The sequence below is a fragment of the Setaria italica genome, chromosome IX (genome assembly GCF_000263155.2).
Source record: "Setaria italica strain Yugu1 chromosome IX, Setaria_italica_v2.0, whole genome shotgun sequence".
NCBI lineage: Eukaryota > Viridiplantae > Streptophyta > Magnoliopsida > Poales > Poaceae > Setaria > Setaria italica.
The window spans coordinates 13,023,018-13,041,891 of record NC_028458.1 but is presented as its reverse complement, the minus strand read 5'-3'; the positions used below and the strand labels follow the sequence as shown (position 1 = coordinate 13,041,891).

At 53.5% G+C, this 18,874-nt stretch overlaps 3 protein-coding genes across 3 annotated transcripts; 1 reads left to right on the top strand and 2 right to left on the bottom strand.

Moving 5' to 3' along the window:
• Positions 1 to 208: 208 nt before the first annotated feature.
• On the top strand, positions 209 to 5,638 carry LOC101778641 (receptor-like serine/threonine-protein kinase SD1-8). Its single transcript, XM_004982506.2, has 6 exons — positions 209 to 2,077; positions 3,717 to 4,081; positions 4,188 to 4,398; positions 4,509 to 4,746; positions 4,860 to 5,010; positions 5,119 to 5,638. The coding sequence occupies exons 1-6, from the start codon at positions 292 to 294 to the stop codon at positions 5,443 to 5,445; spliced, it is 3,078 nt and encodes a 1,025-aa protein (XP_004982563.2). The 5' UTR covers positions 209 to 291; the 3' UTR covers positions 5,446 to 5,638.
• Positions 5,639 to 14,503: 8,865 nt separating this feature from the next.
• LOC101778240 lies at positions 14,504 to 15,737 on the bottom strand. The gene has a single exon (XM_014805857.2). It carries the CDS (start codon positions 15,615 to 15,617, stop codon positions 14,811 to 14,813), a length of 807 nt encoding a protein of 268 aa, XP_014661343.1. The 5' UTR covers positions 15,618 to 15,737; the 3' UTR covers positions 14,504 to 14,810.
• A 1,387-nt stretch (positions 15,738 to 17,124) lies between these two features.
• On the bottom strand, positions 17,125 to 18,164 carry LOC101777834. Its single transcript, XM_004982505.3, has one exon. It carries the CDS (start codon positions 18,077 to 18,079, stop codon positions 17,390 to 17,392), a length of 690 nt encoding a protein of 229 aa, XP_004982562.1. The 5' UTR covers positions 18,080 to 18,164; the 3' UTR covers positions 17,125 to 17,389.
• Between the last annotated feature and the right edge of the window lie 710 nt (positions 18,165 to 18,874).

Here is an 18,874-nt window from a genome sequence, read left to right as displayed (position 1 = left end):
AGCGTCGCGTCGCGTGCGCGTGGCGCCGGACACAGGCGCCCGGAAGGCACACGCGTGGCCAAGGGCCCCTGCGCTTACGACTCCACGTCGCGCCGGGCGCCGGGGACGTTGACGCAGGCGAGCGCATCAGCTGCGCGTGTGCCGGATAAAAACCGCACGTTCCGAATCAGAACCATATCCCCGTAATCCCCCGCCCAGCAGGACAAGGAGACGGCACGGCACCACCACCAAACCAAAGCACGACGCGCCGCGCCCCAACCTGCCTGACCAGCAACCACCCATCCAAGAAGTATGCAACTTTACTTCAAAAAAAAAAAAAAGAAGTATGCAACTGCCTGCCGGCCAGGCTCCAGACCTCTGGGCCGCACCAGCCAGCCACCCCCGCGCAAAAGAGAAAAAAGAGCCTGCCGCGCTGCGACCACGCTACCGCGACCCAGCCCACCCCGCCCGCCCGCGTCCAGACACCGACGAGGCCACGAGCCGTCGCCGTCCCCACCGCAGCGCACCCCCAACGAAAGGGAACGCGGCGTCGCCGAGCTGAGGCATTTTCGCGCTCCAACCAACGACCACTTTAAACCTTCCCACACGGCCGCCGCGGGGCGAAGTCGAAGTCGAAGTCGAAGTCGCACCCCACCGCCACTGGTCATCAACTCCGCAACAACCAGCGCCATCGGGCAGCATCGGCAGACGGGCGGCACCATGCAACGATGTCCACGCCGCAGCGTTCCACTCCTCCCCCGGCTCGGTGCCGTCCTCCTGCTCCTGCTCCTTCTCCTCCTCGCCCCCGCGCCGGCCGCCTCCGCCGCCCCCGGTACCAGCACCACCGACACGGTCACGCCGGCGGCGCCGCTCGCGGGCGACCGGACGCTCGTCTCGGCGGGGCGGGGCAAGTTCGTGCTGGGCTTCTTCGCGCCGGACCCGGACGAGGCCGGGACGACCTACCTCGGGATATGGTTCAACAACATCCCCGTCCGCACCGTCGTGTGGGTGGCCAACCGCGAGAGCCCCGTGACGGGATCCCCGGCCGGCGCCGCCCTGCGGATCCTCGCCAACGGGAGCCTGGCCATCGTGGACGACAACAACAGCGACGACTCCGTGGTCTGGGCGACGCCGCCGCCACCGGTCTCGTCGTCGTTGTCGCCGGGCGCGCTCAGTAACGCCACCGCGCAGCTCCTGGACAACGGCAACCTCGTGCTGCGCGTCCCGGGGGCCGGCGTGGTGTGGCAGAGCTTCGACCACCCGACCGACACGCTGCTCCCGGGGATGAAGCTGGGCATCGACTTCCGGACGGGCCTGGACCGGCGCATGAACTCGTGGCGGGGCGCGGGGGACCCGTCCCCGGGGGAGTACACCTTCCGCCTCGACCCGCGGGGGTCGCCGGAGCTCTTCCTCTACCGCCGCTCGGCCCGCACCTACGGCAGCGGGCCCTGGAACGGCTTCCAGTTCACCGGCGTGCCCAACCTCAAGTCCAACAGCCTCCTCACCTTCCGCTTCGTCTCCGCGCCCGGCGAGGAGGCCTTCTACAGCTACGACGTCCTCGACAACGCCACCGTGCTCACGCGCTTCGTCGTCAACTCCTCTGGCCAGATCCAGCGGCTCATGTGGATCGACATGACGCAGTCCTGGAGCCTCTTCTGGTCCTACCCGCTCGATGAGTGTGACGGCTACCGCGCCTGCGGGCCCTACGGCGTCTGCAGCGTCGAGCGCTCCCCGATCTGCGGCTGCGCGCCGGGGTTCGACCCGCGCTTCCCCGCCGAGTGGGCGCTCCGGGACGGCTCCGGCGGCTGCAGGCGCCGGACCGAGCTCAACTGCACCGGCGACGGCGACGGATTCGCCACGCTCACCAACATGAAGCTGCCGGAGTCGGCCAACGCCACCGTGGACATGTCCCTCGGCCTCGACGAGTGCCGCCAGGCCTGCCTCGGGAACTGCGGCTGCCGGGCCTACGCCAGCGCCAACGTCAGCAGCTCGGGGCCCGGCACGGGATGCTTCATGTGGACAGGCGATCTGCTGGACATGAGGCAGTTCGGCAATGGCGGGCAGAATCTCTTCGTCCGGCTCGCCGCCTCCGATCTACGTGAGTTCCGGTTCAGTTCTTGAGCTTCTTCTTCTTCTTCTTCGATTCATTTACGTGCTGCAGTACATTTTTTCCCCTTCCATGACACCAGTTCACTTCGAATTGATGACAAGTTTGACGCCGTTGTTTGTGTCCACATTTTCTTTTGCTTAAGAAATGAAAAGATAGTTTGTTGGCATTTCTTTCTCCAAGTTGCTCATTTAATTGCATCAGAAATTTAGAACGCATGCAACGTGACTTTGTTTTGTGATATTCATTAGTATTGATTGACCTCTTTGTATGTACATGCATTCTGCATGCGGCCAATTTTTCTCCTTGTTTTCCTCCTCGTTTACTTTGTTTTGTGCCGTCATGGTGACAGCAAACTTTAGTCAGATTGTGCAAGAACTTGATCGTAGAGTTCATACCTGTCGCGCACACTTATCTTACGGTTAGGAGAGGATAGAGGGGATGAACGAACCTGAGCGTACCAAGTCAAACAGTTGAGGTGCAAAACGAGTACGCGTTTGTTGCCATATTGTTCAAAGTTATCTCCCGGTGTTTTCTCACTTGCTGAAAACCTGCAAGGTAAAGGTCAAAAGTCAAAAGTCAAAGCCCCAACCTATTTGTTAATTTGGATGTTAATTGAGCAACTGCTGTTAGGTCTAACGACAGTCGACAGTGATGCTCAGTTGCTCACTATTGTGAAAAAAAAAAGGCAAGCACTAACGTTTCTTAATTCAGGCTACCAAAGACCAGTCCTTTTCCGTACTTCGCTGTTAACAGTCAAGAAGTTTAGATTAAATATAGGGCTCATTTGGCAGGGCTGCGGCTGTGGCTGAAACGGTTGCGGGTGTGGCTTCTTTGGTGAAGCAGGTTTTTTGACTTCGGCTTGTCTGGATGGAAAAACGTTTGGCAAAATGATTTCTTCTAGCTGTGTAACATGAATAAAAATGTGCGGTGCCATAATACCCTTCTCTTTTTTTCTTTTTTCCCTCTTTTCTTCTTAATTCTTTTTTTTCCTTCTCTTTTATTCTCATCTTATCCATTCTCTCTTTCTCCTCCATGCCTGCCGCCTCACCTCTGCCGCACTCAGACGCCACCTCGGCTCCCGGCCTCCCGCCGTTGGCTCACCCCCGCCTCACCCCCGGCCCCCGCCGCCACGCCTCCCGATCTCCCATCGCCGGCCCACCCCCACCTCCCACGGTCCTCGCCAGCCGCCTCTACCTCCGGCCATCTCTGGTTCCGTCACCCACCTCCGGCTCCTGGCCTTCCGCCGCTGCGCCACCACGCCTCCCGCCGCCGGCCCGCCCCTGCCTCCTGCCGTGCCTCCAGTCCTCGTCATCAGCCAGCTCCACCCGCGGGCCCTCCTCACAAGGGCAAGTGGGGAAACGAGGAGGAGAAGTCGTGGGGAGTCAATTTTTTTTCTCCCACCAAACGGCTCCAGTCACCGGGATTTTAGGGGTTTCTCTCCTGAACCTATTTTCCAACCAATCGTTTGGTAGGGTTTCACCAAAAACCGGTGGAGAAGTACTTGGAGAAGCCCTACCAAATAGGGCCATAGTACCTTTTCTTTGGTCCATATCGAGTAACTCGATCGACAGCTTCAAATGGATACCTTTGGAATGTCAAATAAACTGCTACTCTCTGAATTTTGCAGCTCTCAGCACCTCCTCGGCAGAGACTCATTCAAGAACGGCGAGGCTCGTCGAGATCATCGTCCCATCGGTCGTCGGACTGGTGTTGCTACTGGTTGGGCTTTACATCTGCGTCATGAAGGTCAAGAAGCGCAGGAAGGAAGCTACTCCCCTACCTTCAAGGAACGCACAGAGCACGCCTTTCGGACGGAGGAACCAGATTGCTGCGTCAAGTGACGCTCAGGACGACTCCCTGCATAACGGCCAGCAGGGAAACAACAAGGATTGCGATCTCCCGTCTTTCGATGTGGAGAAGATCCAAGCTGCCACCGACAACTTCTCGATCCACAACAAGATCGGGCAAGGCGGATTTGGCCCGGTTTACATGGTAACACAAGTTTCAGTTTCGACAAGCCTGAATGCAGAGATAGAATACCTGATGATCTTCGTTGTTCTTGTGATTCTTACTACTACGAATCGGCCATGCTCTGCAGGGGAAGCTTGACAACGGTCAGGACATAGCGGTGAAGAGGCTGTCGCGGCGGTCGACGCAGGGGCTCCGGGAGTTCAAGAACGAGGTCAAGCTGATCGCCAAGCTCCAGCACAGGAACCTCGTCAGGCTTCTCGGCTGCTGCATCGACGGGTGCGAGAGGATGCTGGTCTACGAGTACATGCACAACCGGAGCCTCAACACCTTCCTCTTCGGTAAGCCGCTATCTAGCTGCCACCGTTTGAACAAAAGAAGGAGCTCCCGCATGCACTGACCTAAGCCATGGAAATTAGTTCTGACATGAGATTGTTGAACTGCTGTCCAGACGAAGAGAAGCAGTCGATGCTGTGCTGGGAGAAGCGGTTCAACATCATCAACGGCATCGCGCGTGGGATCCTGTACCTCCACCAGGATTCGGTGCTCAGGATAATCCACAGGGATCTCAAGGCCAGCAACATTTTGCTCGACAAGGACATGAACCCGAAGATCTCCGACTTCGGCGTCGCGAGGATATTCGGGACGGACCAGACCGCTGCTTACACCAAGAAAGTGGTCGGAACATAGTGAGTTCTTTCATATCTCAGGGGCTACGCTGCATCAATTTACTCGTTACTCGCACGATACAAGACACCATGATAGTTACGTTACGTCTCCTGGTGATTTTGACTGGTTGCAGTGGGTACATGTCCCCTGAATACGCCATGGACGGGGTCTTCTCCACCAAGTCCGACGTGTTCAGCTTCGGCGTGCTGGTGCTCGAGATCGTCAGCGGGAAGAAGAACAGGGGGTTCTACCACACCGAGCTCGACCTCAACCTCCTGCGATATGTGAGTATCATTAGTGACTTACTCCTGCAGTCACAACAGGATGCTTCGTGTTGTGATCGACATGGATCGCAGTAAGTCATCGCAGGGTTCGTCTCCATTTTCTTGCAGGCGTGGAGGCTGTGGAGGGACGGCGAGAGCTTGGAGTTCATCGACCCGTCGATCGCGGACACGTCGAACGCACTGGAGGTGCTCAAGTGCATCCAGATCGGGCTGCTGTGCGTGCAGGAGCAGCCGAAGCGCAGGCCGACCATGTCGGCGGTGACCACGATGCTGGCCAGCGAGACCCCCACGCTGCCGGAGCCGTGCGAGCCGGCGTTCAGCACGGGGAGGAACCACCACGACGACGACGACAATGGCGAGGAGGAACCGGAGGTGAAGGTCTGCCGGTCTGACAGCGCCAGCAGCTGGACTGTAACCGTAGTGGAGGGTAGATAGCGACGGCAGGCGCCAGGCGGGAACAATGTTTGTTTTGCAAATGTAAATACAAACATTAATTATAACCTGAACAGCATTGGATTCAGTCAATTTATCGATTGATTGAGAGTGTTGTTACTTGTTCCCGGTTTGGGACATGAGCTCGGAAAAAAAGGGCCGACCAGGGGCTGAAGAAGATGGCCCTGTTCGTTCATATCTTGTTCAATGATACTAACTTTTTAGCTAATAAAGCGATGATGGTCCAGATAAATCACCAAATTCAGATTACTTTTTGCGTTGGTGTGGGCTGGTTCCCACTTCCCATACTTGCAGGGGCTAAGATTTGGCTTCGGAGACGCAGCATGTTGACATTTGCTTTAGACCAAAGGTTGACAATAGTATATAGGAGTAACATAGAAAAAATAGCATATTTAACAAAGAACATAGAAAAAAGGACAAAATCTAAAAAACTCCCCCAAAAAAAATCTGTCCTTCCATTTGTAGACTCAATCATTGTTAGATATTAGATTTAATATTTTTACTAAATAACCAACCTCTATCGCTATAAAAAAACTAAACCAACATTTAAATTTGCATCTAAATTAACCAGCCATTATGGAAATAACTAAAATATCTACATCTAAATTACCCACTAGACCTGAGCAAAATAGGCCCAGCCCAAGCCCGGCCTGATGCTCGTTTAGGGCCGGGCGTGGCGCTGATTTTCGTGACCCGAAAAAATAGGCGTGCTCGAGCCCAACCCGAATAATAAAATGAATTACATTTACATAAAAAAGGATGGGCAGCCCGGCCCGAATTGGCCTGAATTTGTTGGCCCGGTTGGGTTAATGGGCGGGCTTGGGTGGAGATTTTGGGCCCAAAAGAAATCGGGCTTTTTGCCGGCCCAGTCCAAGTTTTGCTTAGGCTACCCAACATTACCATTATATAAATATAAAGTAAAGTAATATCTCATTTTGCATTTAAGATTACTCACGTGTCATTATAAAAAATAACCTCATAAACATGTCTCTATATTAACACCAACTGTAATGAAAAACTAGCCCAAATTAGCCATGTATCATGTATGTGCTCCAAAACTATTCACATCTGCCATTATTAATAGTAAAAAGCTAATCGGTCTGAGATGAAATAGCTCATGTCAGCTCAAGATAAGGTTTCTACCAAAACACATATTTAACACACACTTAGCCACGGAGCTGCGATGCAAGAGGGGAATTATGAATAGGGAAAATAATTACAGAGTATCCATATCTGTATGACCATATGAGTGTTATGTTAGAAAATGAACAAATAAAGAGAGAGTTAGCGAGAAGATAAGCAATTTAAATCAGTTCAGGGTCTTATAGATTTTAAATTGTAGTACTTGTTTTAAATTTGCTAGCCGGTGCATAAGCGCACATTGCTGTACTACTAGTTCACACTACCGAGAAGTAAAAAACAATCCACCTGCTCAACAAAGGCAACTCTGAGCAAAAGTGTACATGAAATTGTCTTTCCTGGAAAGTGTATAGTTTTATTACATCAGCAAGAGCACCACATCATCAAGGTACAACCAATCAACCATGGTATCATTCAATATCAATAAGGGCCTATTTGAATGGAGCAAAACTAATATTTAGCCTTGACTAAAGTTTAAACGTCTAAACTTTAGTTGGCTAAAATTAGTCTTGTCTTGTTTGGAGCCGGAGCTAATTTTTAGCCCATTTATTGGTAAAAGTCCGTTATATCCTTAAGGGTGTAGGAGAAAAAATGGTAAGATTTTAGTGGGAGGGTATTTTTGTTTGATTGAGAGGTCTAATAAACTAAAGTTTAGTTGGGAGGTTAGCTAATTTTTAGCCCACCTTTAGTCCCACTGTTTCCCACTGTTTGGATCATTAGCCGGTCAAAGTTTAGTCCTGGATCCAAATAGAGCCTAACACGTTGTGAAAGGCAACCAGATAACAACATATAAAACTACTGTCCTGTCACCTTCAGATTTTAGCTGACATCGATCGAACAAATCTAAACGTGTGAAACTTGGCAGCAGTTTAGTTCGACCGAGTCTGTCTCAATCTTTCACTCTGAAACAACACGGATACCATTTTGACTCTCAAATTAAATATGAGGTTCTTATACCCAATGGTTGCATACTTGCATCAGCCCTTCAAATCCAAGTGCAACAAGTCAAGAACGTAATAACAAGAGTTTAGAGTTGACTAGGAAATATGCCCGTACAACGTACGGATGGAAAAAAGCATCACACGTCCCAATTCACATGGTACAAAACTTGGGTGATAATGTGATGTTGTTTGTCCCGTTGGGAGGGATCAGAAAGACTTGTTTCTTGTGATTGTCCTCCTCAAATCTGAGACTGTTAGTTGAAGAGTTGAGCCACCAATCCTGTAACTGCTTCTTTTTCGAGTGCACAGGCATGCCAGGCTGTTGGTGTTGCTCCTCAAGATCGAGGGTGGTATTGTGCCCGTGCCTCTGCCTTGTGCAAGGTAGTGAAGCGGCTTTCACATCCCTTGGTTGTCTTTATTATTTTCATTTTGATTCTTCTTGCTTATGATCGCTCTTGAATCTGTGTGCTACGCTGCCATTGCTTGCCTATGCACTTTCACCCAATCGAATCGGAAGGAGAAGGCTCTTTCTCAGCTGCCAGTGCCAAGCGCGGCAATGCTACCATAGCTATCAGGTCCTCCTGCAATCTCCTGGCTCTAACGGTATACTGTATATGGAAGCTTCGTTCTCGTGGCGCAGCTGCTGAGGTTGATGCCGACGCGCCACTTGAGCTGCCGGTGCTGAAAGAAGAAACATGGTGTAGTAATACGGTGCAGCAGACTACGTTCCACATCGAGGAGCTGCCGTGGAAGTTCTCGTACGACGAGATCCGAGCCGTGACCGGGGACTTCGGAACCTAGCTGGTGGGGCGCGGCGGCTCCGGCGAAGTCTTCCAAAGTCGCGCGTCCTCGACGACGGCACAGCGGTCGCCTTCAAGCGTATCACCAGCGACAAGCCCGTCGGCGAGGCTGATTTCCTGAGAGAGGTCTCCATCGTCGCAAGCGTGCACCACCGCAGCTTGGTACGCCTCCTCGGCTACTACCTCCTACGCGGGAGCGGCAGCCAGTACCTGGTCTACCCGTTCTTCGAGCACGGGTTGCTGGACTGGTGGTTGTTCAACGGCGAGGAGCGGCGGCGCCTCCTGCCATGGCCGGCGTGGCGGCACATCGCCATCAATGTCGCTAGAGCGCTTGCGTACCTTCACCACGATCTGCCACCGGCAGATCCTCCACTCGACGTCAAGTCGGCCAACATCCTCCTCCCGTTTCACGACCTCGACGCAAGCCAAGCACGCCACCGGCGCTTGACTTCCACCGATACGAGGAAGAAAGGAATTTTTTTTCAAAATCGTCAAGAACTATGTCCAGTCTAACTCCAAAAACTGCGGGTTGATTACGAAAAAGTTGAGAAATTTTTTTGCAAAACAACCTCGACAGTTAGAATTAACAACCGCACTTCATATATATACTAACATAAATGCCCGTACGTTGCTACGGGTCCTTGCTTGCTCTCACGTTATTATTCGATGTTCCTAATATGTTGGTTTCGCTTCACAATATGTTGGTGTGTTATCCCTAATAGTCCTTTCTTTGCTAGTAGCAGAAAATATTTGTGGGTGGTTTGATGTCATCTGTTTATTACGTGGGACCCACACATGGACTCGTGCGTTTCGACGGTAGCGGGGGCGGGCACAGCTCTGAGTGGTGACCGTCGTTCGGAGTCCCATTGCCGCGGTAGAAGGCGACCTACGATGGGAACGGCATCAGGATGTATGATGACGATGACAGCGCAATCGTTGTTGGGCTAAGTAAATAGAAACAAAGAGGAATGATTCTATATTTTTTTAATACAAACTTTTGCATATGATCTCAGATGAATACAAACTTTATATCAAAATTGTAGAGCTCGATGAGATTTTAAACTTTGTAGTTGACAACTTCAAGATCATTTAGTAATCCAAAAATGTATTATAAATTTAGAGAAGAAACACGTTTGCCATGAGAAGATAGTATAATAAAAGAGAAGGGATTATATAAAAAATAATGAGATTGTAAATAAAATGACAGATTTAGGTAGGTAACAGAAAAAAAACTTTAGATCAAAGATTAGAGCACAACCCGTTTCAGATAAAGATGCAAGCATTATATCTAAGAGTATTGCTAGGCTAAAAAAGAGCAAGGTTGAGCGCCTGATAAATCTGCACAGAAATAACCAGAGCAGGTTGAATGCTAGTATGCAATACACCATAGACTTTAAGAGTCAGCTACGAATATAAAAGGCTAGTCTATCATCAACAAAGATATATATATATATATATATATATATATATATATATATATATATATATAACACCTAGGAATATATAGCAGGGATTGAGAAAACTATACCATTCAAAGTTGCATTCACCTTGTATATATGTTTAGCCTAGTCTTTATGCAGGATAAATCACATATGATCAACACAGTAAAGCAAGCCCAACACCACAGAAGTGCATATCAGTTGTATCAATACAATTAATGTTTTTGTTAGAATTAATCATGCTAAGCATTATCGGTCCTAATTCCCCCTATAGCCATGGTAAGTATTAAGTTTCACGGAATCAAGCCCAGCTAGAATGTGCATCAAGTATGACTTCAGAAGAAGTACTGAAAGATCTGAACCAGGGATCACAAGATTACAAACCTCATACTCTGATATTATACTTAAACAAAATAGATAAGCTCAACCGGTTTGAATAGTTAGCAAGAAATTGATCCTTGTAAAAAAATAAACACTCCAGAGAGAAATTTAAGAAGCTAGCTAGATAGGTTGCACAAGTCAAAATCTGTTAGGGCCTCTGACCACTATTGGAAGAAATCTGAAAGCTTGTCTTTGAAGCAGATACGATTTTTTGAAATGCCTCAGCACTTATTCTAGCACAGAAGGCAACAGCATAGAAATATGGTAACAAAGGCAATCAGCAGCATAGACTGAAAGAATGATTTATCAGCTTGAAGTGACATTTCATCAAACACTTAAAGTGCAAGCATTAGAAGAACAGAGCATCAAGCACAGCAAATCACCTTGGGTGTCTCAAGAATGACCAGATTAACAGGCAGCAAAATTGCCTCGTCGTGGTGAGCATGGTTGTTTCAATAGGTGGCAAGCATAGAGCAGCAAACACAGGCGACGGCGCCCTGCTACCCTGCTTGCACTGATGCCTTAGCAAGCTCCATGGCGGTGTAGTGGATATCCTCAGGCGTGGTGAGTGTGGCCGGGTCGATGCAGGGCAGATGACCGCCGGCGCCTGGGCGGGCCTTCCATCACGGTCGTCGATGGCCTCGTCGGCGATGGAGGAGATTTAAGCAGGCCACCCGGTGACGACCTGCTCCCCACGCGCCCTGTTTGCAAAGCTCCCGTCCATGGCGAGGTGCGACGAGCGGGAGAGGAAGCGCCTATCCCACCACGACAGCTACTTCATGATGCCGCCAGCTGCTTCAGCTTCCCAGTAGCACCGAGAAGAACTTGAATGGTGAGGATGCCATGGCTGCCCCCACACCGGCACGTCCACCGGATCCACATCACGCCGCCCGAATTCGGACGTTGGCGATGGCTCGGCTCGAGTGCAGGTCTGCAAAGAGTGGATTGGGAGGTCGACCAGGACATCCATGGTCGCTGCCGGTGGCTGGATCGCGCGCTGCCCACCACCGCCATCGGCCGGATCGCGCGCTGCCCACCTCCGCCGCTCCTTGGGGCCGCACGTGGGTGCATATGGCTCCTCTATGGATCCGTTGTTTGCAGCGGTGGCGGCGGCAGGGCATAGCAGAGCGTCCTGTTGTGCTGGCATGGAGGGAAGGCCGGGTAGGGTCCACACCGGTCAGGGTCCGCGATAGCGTTGGGCGCTCGGAGGCGGCTCGGCGTGGCGGCGCACAGAGGCGGCGGATGGAGGACTCGGGGAGGCGCGGTCGTGGGGAGGAGGCGAGGTGCTTAACCAGCCAACCTTATCTCCTCCCTTTCTCTCTTCTCTCCCATCTCTCCTCTCTCTCCTAGCCCTATCTCCTCTCTCTCTTCTCTCCTACCTCTCCTGTGCGCCCCCGCAAAGGAGCCCCGACGGCCGGTGCGGCCACCTCGGCCCGACACCGGCGGCGGAGGCGGCAGGCACAGCAGCCACCCCAGCCCCAGCCCTGGCGGCGAAGGCGACCAGCGTGGCTCCCTTGGCCCGACCCCACGGTGAAGCCGGTAGGCGCGGCGTTCACCCCGGCCCCGGCTCCGACGGCGGAGGCGGCCAGCATGGCCACCAGTGGCACGGGTGGCCGGCCGACTCCAGCTCCACAGCGACGAACAGACGGCATAGACCAGGCGAGGCCTGCCGGCGCAGCGGTGCGGGTGGCTAGCCGGCTCCAGCTCCACGGCGGCGACAGACGGCACAGCCCAAGCAAGGCCGGCCGGCGCGGGCGGCTCAACCCCGGTGCGGGTGGCCCCAACCCCGGCGTCCACGATTGCAGTAAAGTTTGGGATCTTTTTGCAAAATTGTCAAGACATATTCCAAGGACTACGGTTGATTACAAAAAAGTTGAGGGACTTTTTTTGCAAAACAACCACGACGGTTGGAAGAAATAACCGCACTTTAATATTAGGTGTGTGTACTAGCAAATACGTTCGTGCATTGCTACCGGTATTACCATACTATATAATATGGTCTATATGTAGCTAATCATGTTTTAATATGTTTTATAGAAGAGTAATAGCTATAGTTGAGTTTTATTAGGTTGAGGATGGGAATGGTTGTAGTTGAGAGTACTAAGAGTAAAATCTATTTAGATGTTTGCAAATTAATTAATTAATGTATGGACTTGCCCGTGCGTTACTACGGGTATTGGATAATTTTATATCTTCGCAGTACGGTACCGTGACTTTTATATTTACCACCAGGTGGTGCTACAAATATTATATTTTCTAAGTTCTTACAAATGTCTATTAGTACTTCTGTGAAAATTGAATAAAGTATTAATTATAGAGCATGTTTTTTAAAAAAAAAGAACAGGAAACGCTCAGTCAGAAGCACAACGTTGAATAAAACCGCTGGAACAATAGGCCCAACTAAGCCTACCAAACCTGGCGATACCAGCCCACTCGGTCCACCCAAAATAGGCTTGCAGCTTGGTTGGGTCACACACACAGCTGCCGGACATCCTACATGCATAGCCCAGCCCATTAACTCTCCTGGAACCTTTTTCTCCGGGAAGCTTCCTCATTCTTCGCCGTTCCCTCTGCTGCAATTCTCTCAGGGAAAGGAAGCGGCGGGGTGCCCTCCCCTCCCCTCCTCTGCTCTTCTTCCCGCTCCCACCCCCAATTCTCCTTCTCTGCTGCAATTCTTTGCCGAGACGAACTGAACTCTGCCCATCCCTACGCCCTCCGATGCATCTGCTGTCTCCACGACCTGCTCCTGCTCCTCCACCGCATCCGTCACTCCCGCGCCCAAGCCTTCGTCCACCGCTGGTGAGTGAACCTTCACTACATTCCCCGTCCGTTCGCGGCAAACTCCGGGAGGGAGCCCGAGTGGTGCGGTGCGGGGGAGGGGGACATACGGCGACGGAGTGGGAGGCCGACTCCCTAGGCGGGCGCAGGCGCAGCTCGAGCAGTGAAGCTGGGGCAGCGGCGAACTCCGGGAGGGAGCCCAAGTGGTGCGGTGCGGGGGAGGGGGACAGACTACAGCGGATCGGGAGGTCGACTCCCTGGGCGGGCACGGGCGCAGCTCAGAGGGGGGGCAGCGCAGGACGCGGAGGGGCGGCGATGGGGAGCCGGACTAGAGGGCGGCGCGGGACGTGGAGGGGCGGCGAGCGACGGGGAGCTGGACTGGAGGGTGGCACAGTCAGGGCAGCGCAGGAGATCTTAGCCCAAGCCGTTGTGACCCATACACCGAGTCCATCCGAACTCCCTCAGACACCACCTTGCGTCCACACCGTTTACTCCATGCCAAGATTCCCCACGCTCCCCGCACCCTCCGCCCCAACCCAGGCCTGCTTCCACCATCCGTCAACCTCGAGATCCGTGTCAGAGCTCGCCACCTCAGTGAATCGGGGACTACGCGGTGGCCAGCGGCAGCAACCCCACATCCTCCACCCTTCTACTCCTCCCACGTACGCCACGCCCACCAACCCGACCCACTGCTCTCCCTCTTCTCTCTCTACCCTCACAAGAGACCACGTGTCGGACAGCCGCGAGCCCGCCTCCGCCGCCACAGGGTGCGAGAGCTAGCTAACGACCTAGCCGCCGTCGCCGACCCACATGGACCCGCGCTTCCCGCTGCCGGCCGCACCGGCGCCGTCATCGGGCGGCGGCGGCGCCGTCCCCTGGGGGCACCACCGACATGCCCACTCGGAGTCGTTCCTCCGCTTCCCAACGCGGACCTCCTCCTCGACCCGGACGGCGACTTCTCCTTCTCCGACCTCAACTTCCCCTCGCTCTCCGACGAATCCCCGGCCGCCTCGGACCCCACCCCGCCTCGACCGCCACCGCAAGCAGCCCCCGCGCCCCCGCCCCACCCGCCTGGAGGGTCCCACACGCGGAGCCTCTCCCCCAAAGCGTTTTCGGAGCGCAGCGCGGGCCTGTGACTCCATGGGCGGGCGCGGGCGGGGGCGACGGGGGAGACTGAGACCGGAGAGGGACACACATCATGGTCAATAAAACAATTGTTAGGTCCACCCATCAATTATTATTGTTAGGCCTACCCGTCAATGACTAAAATTGGACCAAACCAAAAAAGTGGGGAGAAGCGGTTCACACTTTATAAATAGGTACAGATATAGATATGGATAGATAGATAGATAGATATTAGGTAAAGAAGAGATAGAGATAGAGAAGAGATTGATAACCTTCCAATCGTGCACTTAACACAGATCGCACACGAAACGTCAAGATGGAAATTTGGAATAATATAGTCGCATCTCATTCATCTGCTAAAGCGAAGGGGCAAAGAGTCCAGGCCTTTTACGCCTCCTCATGAACAGATCACAAAGCAGATCATACGATTCATATGTACTTACCCTTGTGGGATGATGTATCATGTATTGATCCTCATCTCAAATTCTCAACCAGAGTCCAGAGCGAATGTTATGTTCATGATCCATGAAGCACGTACAAACACTATTTTGGTAGGTGTGGTTAGAAACTTTGAAATGAATTTGGAAGTTGCCATCACAGAACCAAATGATCAGGATTGCGCGCTGCTGAATCGATCCACGTCCCACCAATTTAGAAAAATGTAGCGAGGATACATTCAAGCAAGGGAGTAATCACGAATCATGAAGCCTACTGAACAATTTGTGCACGAGTTCGTGTTCCATTTACGACAGATATGATGCAGTATCGCCTGCAGCTGCCGGATCTTCTTCAGCTGCTCCACAGACATGGCTCGCCGCCGGCGCCGAGAACGCGGCTCCAGGCTCATTCATCGACAACAGCTGCTCTTCCTCCACCATGTTGACCTCGGCGTGCGCCACGGCCACGCTGCCGCACCCGGCGGCGTTGACGACGCGGCACCGCTCCCCGGTGACGGCGCCGCACCGGCTGACGTCGATGGCCCTGCACATCTCGACCTCCACGGTGCCGCACCAGTCGAGCCGCGCGGCCTTGCACCGCGCCAGGCGCACCCCGCCGAAACTCTCCACGTCGGCGCGCCGGCACCGCGCGGCGACGGCCGCCCCGCCGCCGCGGAGCCGCGCGTCCCGGCACCGCTCGACGGCGACCTTCCCGGCGCGCTCCACCTCCGCGGCGCGGCACCGGGTCACGGACACCTCCCGCGCCCCCTCCGCGCGCGCCGCGCCGCAGCGGTCGAACCACGCCGCCCCGACGCCCTCGGCGGCCGCGTCGGCGCAGAGCGTGAACCGCACGGTGGTCCCGGCCCCGCCGCCGCGGACGAGAACGCTCCGGAGGCCGTCGGCGGAGAGGTTGCCGGGGCCGGTGACGGTGACCGAGCCGCCGCCGTTGCCGTAGAGCGTGCCCTCGTGGATGGGCGTCTCGACGCCGTCGAGGACGACGAGGAACACGGGGTGCGCGGGCGCCACGGGCTCGGCGGAGGTGGACGCGCCTTCGGCCTTGGCGTCGACGAGCGCCATCGGGTTTGCAGGCCGGTGAGCTGGAGTGCTCCACATCGATCTGCTTTTGGTGGTTTTGGGCAGGTCAGCTGTCGAGCAGGTTGTTGAGGAGGAAAGATGGGAGCTTTTTGGCGGTGGATGGACGCGATCTTGGGGTCGGAATAAATGTATGAGGTGGTTGCGCAGTTGGTCCTATCGTGGCCTGTTTATTGGCGTACTGGTCGCTAGCGTGTTCATGGACCATCTGGGATGAGATGAGAAGCTTTCCCGGAAGCACCCTGCCACACCGAGTGACAGACGTGTCTTCGCATAGTCATACAGCATTTCCCTATGATTACCGAGGGCTCCTTAGGTCCCGTTTGGTAGAGCTTCGGCTTCTCATAAAACAGCTTCGGCTTTAGCTCCTTTGGTGGAGTGACCTTTTTTGTGAAGTTGAAGCCGTTTTGCAAACTGTTTAGTAAAATGGCTTCTCAATGGCAATATATATAATTTTATGATCACTTTATGCTGGGAGAGAGAGGACAAGGCCGGTGAAGCTACTTTTTTCGGCTTCTCCTCTCTAGTGTAAGCTGTTTTGCGGCTTCTCCCCGGCTTTGGTGGTGAAGCTGTTTTGAAATTGACCCTTTGGTACGGCTTCACCAAAAGCCGGTGGAGAAGCACTTTGAGAAGTCTTACCAAACGGGACCTTAGTTTAAACGACGCTTACCCCGAAAGCCCATAGACGCCGAGGAAAACCTTCTCGACGGCATTTCATTTGACGGCCATAGTGCCATACGCGTCCAAGATGAAGATAATTACTAAATTTGTATGGACACTAAACTCGTATCATGGCATGTAAAACAGGAGCCTTCTTCACTCGATTTTTTCAGGCGTCAGATGCACAACGCCTCTTCATCATCTTCTACCTCCCAACGCCAACACTATTTTCTTCTCCCCGAGCTCCATTGCCCCCGTCCCCGTGCCCACATGCCTCCACCCTACCACGGGTGGGCTAAGGTCTCGCTGAGCGGGCTAGGGTCTCGCCGGCGCGAAGCTTCCGTGAGACCCTAGCTTGCTCATGGAAGCCGCCATCCTACCCCTCCTGCTGCCGTTTCCTACCACTACTGTAGTCACCATCATCGCCCCCGCCCCGACCCTGCCCAACCGACCTCCTCCACTACCCGGCTGACGGTGCCATCGCTATCACGCCTCACCGTCCTGCTCACCATCTCCGTCGGGCCAGCCTACCTCCGCCGACCTTCCCTCTAGGGCTGCTAGTGAGCTCCACCTCGGAAACCCCGACTCCCTAACCCGAACCCCTAATCTCGCCAGGGTTTAATCAGAATCGGAGAAGAAACATGAAATCGCGTGGAGATAGGGAGGGAAAAAAATCGAGTGAGAGATTGTCACAAATCACTCGAGTGAGTGATAGCTTTTGCCAATCCAAATCCACACAAAAATAGGAATCTCACGGCGTGGAACCAATTAATTAAAGACTTTTGTTTACGAAAATTACCACCTACATACCCAGCTCCTCACCACGTAGAGAACAGGATCGCGTGTCGAGCGTGTGAGCCACAAAATATAGCTTATCCACAAACAATATTATTTATTTAGATATATTGTTGTTATAAAGTGACATACATAAGTACAGTGCTAACATTAAAAAAAATGGAAAACATCCATGCATATTGGTAGGATTACATTACAGGTTAATATCGAAAAAGCATGTAGTTCTTCGTAAATACCCCGGTTCCCCATCACACAAATACGAAATATCACATCATACTGATATGAACATGGTAGTAGGACGGCATCGTTCATGCACGTAGACTTGTAGAGCCTCCCGTTCACTTGCTCATGATTTCCACCGGCGCCGCGAGGACAGGCTCCGCCTGCTGGTACATCGGCGGCGCCATGGGCTTGTGCACCTCGACCACGCTCACCTTGCCGCGGCGCACGGCCACGGCGCCGCACCCGGACACGCTGGCGTCGCGGCATCGGTCGACGCGCACGGCGCCGCAGCGGGTGACGTCGGCGGAGCCGCAGCGGCCCAGCGCGAGCGCGCCGCACCAGTCGGCGCGCGCGGCGCGGCATCGCGCCACGGCCGCGTCGGCGCACCCGCCGACGTCGGCCTCCCGGCACCGGCCCACGCGCAGCTCCCCGGCGCCGCGGACGCGCGCGGCGCCCGCGCAGCGGCGGATGGCCACGGCGCCCGCGCGCGCCACGTCGGCGGACCGGCACCGGCGCACGGACACGCCGCGCGCCCCGTCCGCGCGCACCGCGCCGCACCGGTGGAACGACGCCGCGCCGCAGTCCTCGGCGGCCGCGTACACGCACCGGGAGAAGCGGACGTCGCCGCCGCCGCCGCCACGAACCACGACGTGCTGGAGCCGGGTGACCTCGAGGACGCCCGGGCCGACCACGGCCACCGTGCCGCCGCCGCTGCAACGGAGCACGCCCTCGTGGACGGCCGTCTCGACGCCGTCGATGACCACGGTGAACTGGTGGGCGGCGGCTTTCGGCTCGACGGCCACCATTTTTTCAGATGTGAAATTTAAAATCTTTGAAAATTTCACCTTTTTTTTTCTGAGGTCTCTGCGAGGTTTATCTGTGACGAGTTGCTGGAGGTGTTATAAAGGGTCGTGTTGCTTAGGGGCGAAGGTAGGAAGAAACTGTTGCTGGACGCGCGATTGTCATGACGCTCCGTTGGCATTCATTGCATGGCTTTGTCGAAACAGCGACACCTACTGCCCATCCGTACACACAAATGACGTCGCTGTGATGTCTCATGTGGAGCAGCGAACGAAATTTTTGTAAGATGCAGGAATGAAAAATCAAAATAAAGTACGCTTAGATTTTTCTGAGAGTAAATTTTGGGTAGTTTCATGTGGTTCAGAAATGAGAAAAGTGTTTACAAGAACGCAGGTGAAAGACGTGATAAGAGAAGCATGGACACAAACCGTCACCATGGCAGTGGTAGTAGACCTCGTCGTTATACTTGCCACACCTTCCACTACCTATCGAAAATGCCAGTGCATTTTTATCTTTGCTTCTCACACTTTGATTTGTTTTTTGTTTTAATCATTCCTTAAAACATGCTTTGAAGTTTGAATATTTGGGAGTTGGTTTATCATTGGAGTCTGAAACTACAGTTTCAAGTTTTACTGATTTTGCATGGATGGACACTTATGTTCCACTTCCATCTAGCTGGAAGTCAATGAACCTAAACCCCACCCACTAGGCCTAAATAAAAGTCCATAACTCTTTTTTAGCCCATCTTTAAGTGTGGCCCATTTAAACCATCACGCACACTCTTTGGTATCCTTTAGCTT